Raw genomic sequence first — 8885 nt, forward strand, 5'->3', positions numbered from 1 at the left:
TGCAGTGGCATGATCTCGGCTCACTGCAAGCTCCGCCTCCCGGGTTCATGCCATTCTCCCACCTCAGCCTCCGAGTAGCTGGGACTACAGGCACCCACCACCACGCCCAGCTAATTTTTTGTATTTGCAATAGAGACGGAGTTTCACCTTGTTAGCCAGGATGGTCTCGATCTCTTGACCTCGTGATCCGCCCGCCTCGGCCTCCCAAAGTGCTGGGATTACAGGCTTGAGCCACCGCGCCCGGCCAAAATTAATGGTTTTTAAATTGCAACAGAATCATATTCATATGAAAAAGTGGACTATGTACTTATATACAGTTTAACTTACTGAAATCTCTAGGGAATGCTTTATGTGAATGTAGATTTGAAGATCTCCAGTAATGAATTTCTTTTAAGTGTGATGAACCTTATTTACCAGTTTTGTAAATTCTGACCTGACTTCTATTCAATGTAATTAAATTCAGAGTGGGCTGCGCATGGTAGCTTATACCTGTAACCCCAGCACTTGGGGAGACCAAAGCAGGGGGATCACTTGAGGTCAAGAGTTCAAGACCGGCCCGGCCAACGTGGTGAAACCCCATCTGTACTTAAAATACAGAAATTAGCCAGGCACAGTGGTGCACGCCTGTAATTCCAGCTACTCTGGAGGCTGAGGCAGAAGAATCATTTGAACCCAGGAGGCGGAGGTTGCAGTGAGCTGAGATCATACCTCTGCACTCCAGCCTGGGCGACAGAGTGAGACTCAGTCTCAAAAACAAAAACAACAAACATAAAAAAGCCAAAATGTTCTTTAAATATTGATAAGGTATTTTTTATTGACCATTAAATGTTTGTGTCCTCAGTGAGCCAGTGATCAGATTTAAAAAAAATAAGCTCTAGCATACTTTAAAAAGTAAAGACCTATGATTGGCATTTTATGATTTATTAGCCTTCTCCACCCATCTTTGTGGGTGCAGCTTGTAAATAAGAGACTATATATATGACTATATATATCAGTTGGTGAATTATAACTCTCATACTAATCATCTGAGTTTATAGAATTTCACTGGAATCTAGAAAGTGGGGATTTAAAATTTGGGGACTAGAAACTAAGTCATTAAAGTTATTAGTAGTTTTTTTTTTAATATGCTTTACTGAAATAACACGAGGAATTAGAACTTTTTCTGATTATTATAAGCTGAATTACAATTTCTTCAAAACAGCCTAAGATGAAGGATTGTAGTAAATTGTAAGGTATCTCTTTTTTATTTTACTATTCTGTGAGCATGAAAAATAATGAAAAAGTAGAAAAAAAATCTAGGATTTAGATTAAGATGTGTATGAAGCATATAACTATCTCTCCTGTGCTAAACTTGTGCAGTGACAGAAAAGAGTATTATAAAAAGCCTAGGAAAAACCAGAACATTATTTGTACATTTGTACATTGTTGAGAAGTTTGTAAAATATAGGAAGCCATCTGGATCTAAAAGTAAGATGAGTTACTAAAACTCAGGAAGTATACAGTTAAAAATAGGAGAAGATTATATGGTTTATATGGCACTAAACAGAGCAGTTGATAAAGAAGACTATGTGGTTTATATGGCACTAAAGACAGAGCAGTTGATAAATAATTAAGATGGGCACTGGGTATATATGTATTATATACATAGGTATATACATGTAGGGCAATATGCATATGTATGTGTATATATACACACACATATGGGAAATATACATATGTATAGACATATAGGGCAATATACATATGTATAAGATGGGCACTGGGTGTATATATGTACATACATACGTATATACATACAGGACAGTTAAGAATACCAGGAGAAGCTAGGCTCATCAGCATTGGTCTGTCTGTATTTTGCACTGAGCTGATGGTGTGTTGTCTGGTCAAAGGCTAAAGCACTAAGGCTAAAGGTGACAAAGATGGCAAGGAAAGTGTCCCAAGCAGTTCTTGACATCCAGATGGAGGGATTAAAGGATAAAAAAAAAATAAGCAGGAGAATTGGTAGTTGTCCTTTTTATTGGTTTTCTGTTCTCTAGTGAATTTATAAATTACACCATTCAAGCATTTGATTTTTCTGAATTTAAGTATAACCAGTTCAATCCCCTATTCACAGTTGCTTGGATTTTCATTTTCTTAACACTTTTTTTTTTTTTGGAGGACAGGTGCTCTTAACTTCTTGTGTCCTAAGAAATTTTTTGCCTATGTTAGTGTTTTAAATGTGTTTTTCTGTGTTTTCTTGCAGAAGGCTTGTGCCTTCTGCTCTTATAGTTAGGTCTTTGACCCAATTTAAAGTTGTTTTTGAGGATGTTATGAATTACAGGTCGAAGTTTATTTTAATCCCCACATAGGTATTTAGTTGTTTGTGCACCATTTGCTGAAAAGACACTACTTCTCACATTGAACTATTTTGATACCTTTGTTGAAAATCATCACACATGTCTACATTTCGATTCAGTATTCTATTCTAACCATCTCATTGTACTTAATACCACAGGGCCTGAGTTATAGTTTTTTTTTAGTAAGTATTGAAATTGAGTAAACTTCAACTTTTGGTCACATTTTTCAATATTGTTTTTGCTGTTATAGCTCTTAGCTTTTCCATGTAAGTCTTAGCACCAGCATTTAATGTAATTTTTCCTCTTCTGTGTTTTGTATGTTTTATTATGAGGTCTTTCACATTTTGTTAAATTTATGTCTCAGTTTTTTTGTTACTGAAAGTTTAAAATTTTCCACTTATGTTTTGCTAGTATGTAGAAAGAGAATTAATATTCCTTAATTTTTGACCGTGTATTCTGTTTCTTTTTAAAAAATCATGTATTCTGGCACTTTTTTGTAGATTTCTTAGGATTTTCTGTTATACAAACCTCCAATTACGTTATACCTCCACTATAATTTTCATAGCAGTTTAGAAAGCAGACATTTTTGCTTTTTTCTCTGTCTTCGAAAGAACACATTTATATTTTACCATGATGTGTGATATCACACAATAGATGTTTCATCAATTTCAGGAAGCTTTCTTCCTGGATTTTTGTGAGTTTTTATGAATGAATGCCAAATTTTGATACCATTCTTCAGTATCCACTGATGTAATGATATTTCTCCTTTTAATCAGTTAATATTATTTAATTACATTGTGTGATTTTTGTAGTGGTTGAATCAACTTTGCATTCCTGGAATTAAAAAAAAAAAAGTCAGGGTCTCTCGCTCTGTCGCCCAGGCTGGAGTGCACTGGTACAGTCATGACTCACTGCTCACTCAAGTGATCCTCCCACCTCAGCCTCTCATTTTCGCTGGGATGCAGGTGCTCACTACCACGTTTGCCTAATTTTTATTCATTGTAGAGACACGGTCTTGCCATATTGCCCAAACTGGTCTCAAACTCCTGAGCTCAAGCAGTCTGCCCGCCTCAGCCTCCCAAAGTGCAAGCTACCATGTCTTTCTTATTTTGTAGTTAATTCCTAATTAAAATCTATGGCAGTGCTGGACATGGTGGTCTTTCCTCGTAGTCCTAGCTGTTCAGTGAGAGGATTGCTGGAAACCAAGGACATTGAGGCTTCAGTGAGCCATGATCGTACCACTGCACTACAGCCTGGGCTAAGGAGTGAGACCCTGATTCAAAAAAACCCAAAATCATTCACTGAAAATCTAGTCTTTTGAAATTTATTCACACTTGACCGGGCACGGTGACTCATGCCTGTAATCCCAGCACTTTGGGAGGTCGAGGCGGGTGGATCACCTGAAGTCCGGAGTTCAAGACCAGCCTGGACAACATGGTGAAACCCCATCTCTACTAAAAACACACACAAAAAATTAGCCGGGTGTGGTGGCGGGCGCCTGTAGTCCCAGCTACTCAGGAGGCTGAGGCAGGAGAATCACTTGAACCCAGGAGGCAGAGGTTGCATTGAGCCGAGATTGCGCCATTGCACTCCAGCCTGGGCGACAAGAGCGAAGCTCTGTCTCAAAAATAAAAAAAATTATTCGTACTTGTTTTATTACACAGCATATAGTTTATTTTGGTGAACGTTTGCTTGTACTACTTGAAAAGGACATGTGTTGTACAGTTTTTGAGTCTAGTGTTGTATACATTTGTTTGTTTGTTTTGTTTCTGAGACAGAGTCTGGGCTCTGTTGCCCAGGTTGGAGTGCAGTGTTGTGATCTCAGCTCACTGCAACCTCAGCCCCCAGGATTCTAGTGATTGTCCTGCCTCAGCCTCCTGAGTAGCTGAGATTACAGGCGCCCACTACCACGCTTGGCCAGTGTTTTTGTATTTTTAGTAGAGACAGGGTTTTGCCATGTTGGCCAGGCTGGTCTTGAACTTCTGTCTCAGGTGATCCACCCGCCTCAGCCTCCCAAAGTGCTGATTATAGGCATCAGCCACCTCGCCTGGCCCTTTTTTTTTTTTTTTTTTTTTTGAGACGGCATCTTGCTCAGTCACCCAGTCTGGAGTGCAGTGGCATGATCTCGACTCACTGCAACCTTCGCCTCTTAAGTTCAAGTGATTCTCCTGCCTCAGCTTCTCGAGTAGCTGGAATTACAGAAGTGCACCACTATGTCTGGCTAATTTTTGTATTTTTATTAGAGATAGAGTTTCAGTGTGTTGCCCAGTCTGATCTAACTCCTGACCTCAAGTGATCTGCACACCTTAGCCTCCTAAAGTGCTGGGATTATAGGCGTGAGCCACTGCGCCTGACCTCTTTTTTTTTGAGACAGAGTCTTGCTCTGTTGCCCAGGCTGGAGTGCATTGGCACAATCTCTGCTCACTGCAACCTCTGCCACGTTCATGTGATTCTCCTGCTTCAGCCTCCCTAGTAGCTGGGATTACAGGTGCCTTCCACCATGCCCAGCTAAGTTTTGTATTTTTAGTAGAGACAGGCTTTCACCATGTTGGCCAGGCTGGTCGGAACTCTTGACCTTAGGTAATCCACCTGCCTTGTCCTTCCAAAGTTCTGGAATTACAAGCATGAGCCACTGCGCCTGGATGACTTTTTCAACCACTACAGGGACAGATGCTGAGGGTGAAGTAGAAAACAGGCATTCAATTTTCCAGTGTATGGTTTTATGCATAATATAGCATTGTTTTAATTGAGATATACTTCACCTAACATAAAATTAATTATTTAAAAGTGCATACTTGCATTGCCACCCAGACTGGAATACAGCTGTGCAATCATAACTCATGCAGCCTTCACCTCCTAGGCTCAAGTGTTTCTCCTGCCTCAGTCTCCCTAGTAGCTAGGACTTAACAAGCATGAGCCACTACACCCAGTTATAAGGGCATTAATCCCATTCTTGAGGTGCCTATCCTCCTGACTTAATTATTTTCCAAAGGCTTCTTTTCTAAATGCCAGGATACTACAGTTGGGTTTCAACATAAGAATTTTATGGGCACACATTTTTTTCTGTTACTATGTGTTTAGCTCATCAAATATATTTAGAATAATTGTTGAGGTTAAAATACAAGAAATTTAGCACTTTAAACAAGTTTTTTTTTTTTTTGGGAGAAAGTATTTACCCATTTAACAAAGGACTAGAATCCTAAAAATGTATAAAGAGTCTGAACTCCTTAGAGTAAGTATTTACTGTTGCTTATGTCAGATTGGTAACTTGTTAGAAATACATGGCCAAGAAGTGTGTGAACAGATGGTCACTTAAAGATATGCAGGTTCTTCAGATCACTGTTTGCATCTCGATTTTCAAAACCTAAAAGGTAGATGGAAAAGTGTGAAAGTTTTGAGGAATGAGTACTATCAAATGCTGTTGATGGAAAGTGTAAATTAATGAAGACATTTAACACAATTTGGCTGTATTTTGTTGTTGTTGTTTGTTTTTTTTGAATCTGAATCTCGCTGTATTGTCCAGGCTGGAATGCAGTGGCACAGTCTCGCTCATTGCAACCTCCACCTCCCAGGTCAAGTGATTCTCTTGCCTCTGCATCCCAAGTAGCTGGGATTACAGATGCACACCACCACGTCAAGCTAGTTTTTGTATTTTAGTATAGACGGAATTTCACCATGTTGGCCAGGCTGATCTCAGAGTCCTGACCTCAAATGATACACCTGCCTCAACCTCCCGAAGTGCTGGGAATATAGGCATGAGCCATTTCACCCGGCCTTGACTGTGTTTTTAAAAGTTTAAAATGTGTACCTTTAGTTGCAGTGTTTTATTTTTAGAATTTATCTTAAATAATTACATGTGCCCACAATGATAATTACAAAAGAATGTTTTTTAACAGTGAAATATTCAAAATAAACATGATTTCCACAAATGTAGGGCCAGTTAACTTACATCCACCCATGGACACAGTGGACTTGTAAAAATGAAAGAAATGTAATGTAACTCAAAGTTCTTACGGGGAAAGAAGGTCAGTGCTAAGAACTAAGCACAGTATTGATAACATTTACACAGAGTTAAAAAACCCTCAGGATATATTTTGACGTCCATATGGATGTATAAAAGATTCGTTTGGCCAGATGCAGTGGCTCATGTCTGTGATCCCGGCATTTTGGGAGGCTGATGTGAGTGGATTGCATGAGCTCAGGAGTTCGATACTAGCCTAGGCAACATGGTGAAACCATGTTTCTATAAAAAATAAAAAAATTATCTAGGTATGGTGGCATGTGCCAATAGTCTAATTCCTTAGGAGCCTGAGATCAAAGGATCGCTTGAGCCTGGGAGGTCAAGGCTGCGGTGAGCCATGATCGTACCACTGCACTCAAGCTTGGGCGACAGACTGAGTCCCTGTCTCAAAACAAACTGAAAAGGTATTAGTTCTTCCTTAATTTTTTTTTAAATGAATGAATGGAATAGAAGTGAGAATCAAAACAAATGCAACATAAACTTCAATAAAAAAACTTTTATGGAAGGGATTGAAAGATTATTTTCATGATTTGTTGAGTATTTTGTATTGTTTACTTTTATGATGAAAATACATGGTGCTTGGGTAATTAGAATATAATTCTCTAAATATTTCATATCTGGATTTATGATTTTTACCTGAAAATATTGAATTGTGTTGCAGTTGTAGTGAGATGCGTGTCATTTAATCATGTCCTATTCTGTTTTCTTTCTAAAAAGAAGTACAACTTTCCCACATAAACATAACTCTTTTGTTTTTCTAGTGAACCTAAAGAAAGATAGTGAAAATACACCTGTTAAAGGAGGAACTGTAGCGGATCTAGGTAAGCACCCCCCCAAAAAATATACAATGGTCTGTGCTTTCTCTGTTGAATATGTCATCTCCTTTGATAGTCTATTCTCTCTTTATTTTTATCTGTTTTTTAGAGACAAGGTTTTGTTCTGTTGGTAAGCCTGGAGTGCAGTGGCGTAATATAGACCACCACAGCTTTAAACGTCTGGGCTCCAGCGATTTTTCCACCTTAGTCTTCCAAGTAGTTTGGATTGTAGGCACATACCACCATGCCCAGCGTGATACACTCCTTTTCTTTTTTTTTTCTTGAGACAGAATCTCTCTCTGTTGCCCAGGGTAGAGTGCTGTGGCACGACCTCGGCTCACTGCGAACTCTGCCTCCTGGGTTTAAGCAATTCTCCTGCTTCAGCCTCCTGAGTAGCTGGGATTACAGGCACGCGCCACCACGCACAGCTAATTTTTGTATTTTTAGTAGAGACGGGGTTTCACCATGTTGATCAGGCCTGTGTCGAACTCCTGACCTCATGATCCGGCTGTCTTGGCCTCCCAAAGTTCTGGGATTACAGGCATGACCCCCCGTGACTGGCTGATACTCCTTTCTTAAGTGAGACTTGTGCTTAACCACTGCAGGATATTAGCTGTGGCTTACTCTTAGTGCCATTATGATTTGGGTAGCTACTGTTGTAGGAAAGTTAATTTCCTGTGATCCATTGTTGCCATTCTTAGTGATCTCCCCCTGTTGGAGCATATTTTTCTACAAACTAGCAAAGGTGGTAATATTATAATTGAATATGAATATGAGTTTTAACAAAATAGTTCTAATTAAAGTACTTTTTCAAATGTCGCTGAAAGAATTGTTTTTGTAACATAGTATGCAAATTGATATTGTATTGTTAGAACAAAAATCTGTGGAGTGTTAATACTTTGTAAGTCAAATTAAAGTTTCTAAGCAGTATGAAATGAGAATGACATCATCTTTTCCTAGTATTTCCAAGTCTTAGAGTACGTTTTCACAAGGTGTAATTCTTGAGTGATTTCGCAGGAAAATAGAGAAAAGTATAATCACTTGTTCTCTTTAAAGATTAAATAGGGGTAGTTTTAAACATCTTTGTTCTGGAGAGTTGTGGATGAGACAATAGCCTTGATTTCTTTTATTCACTTGTAAAGGAGAACCTAATGTTTTCAGTATATACTAAATGTTTGACTTTATGGAATTTTAAACCTGAAAGAGATTTTCAAGATCTCCTTTTTTAGAAAATGAGACGTCAATTCTATCTTCTAATTAAGGAATTCTGTATTTGAATAAATTGCAGTCATTATTATTTTCTGAGACGGAGTCTCGGTCTGTTACCAAGGCTGGAGTGCAGTGGCACGATCTTGGCTCACTGCAACCTCCTCCTCCCGAGTTCAAGTGATTCTCCTGCCTCAGCCCCCTGAGTAGCTGGGACTACAGGCACGTGCCACCATGCCCGGCTAATTTTTGTATTATTAGTAGAGATGGGGTTTCACCAGGTGGGCCAGACTGATCTCGAACTCCTGACCTCAGGCGACCCACCCACCTCAGCCTCCCAAAGTGTTGGGATTACAGACATGAGCCACCGTGCTTGGCCCCAAGTTTCTAATACTCACCAAGTAACATACCTTTATATGCTACCTCGTCAAATATAGGTCTTTCATTCTTCAGGTCTCTGAAGGATTCAGTTGTTTGGTGTGGAGCATCTTTTCTCACATCTGAAAG

The 8885-nt window shown here is 39.2% G+C and overlaps 1 protein-coding gene across 1 annotated transcript in view; it reads left to right on the plus strand.

Annotated features, from left to right (window-relative positions):
* The window catches only part of SMARCC1 (SWI/SNF related, matrix associated, actin dependent regulator of chromatin, subfamily c, member 1), a 201763-nt gene that overhangs the window by 78562 nt on the left and 114316 nt on the right, over positions 1 to 8885 (plus strand). Inside the window, exon 10 of the mRNA XM_011939320.1 lies at positions 7075 to 7178. Coding sequence (XP_011794710.1) covers positions 7075 to 7178 — 104 coding nt within the window. The remainder of the gene's footprint in view (positions 1 to 7074; positions 7179 to 8885) is intronic.

This window comes from Colobus angolensis, unplaced genomic scaffold (genome assembly GCF_000951035.1).
Source record: "Colobus angolensis palliatus isolate OR3802 unplaced genomic scaffold, Cang.pa_1.0 Scaffold18, whole genome shotgun sequence".
Lineage (NCBI taxonomy): Eukaryota > Metazoa > Chordata > Mammalia > Primates > Cercopithecidae > Colobus > Colobus angolensis.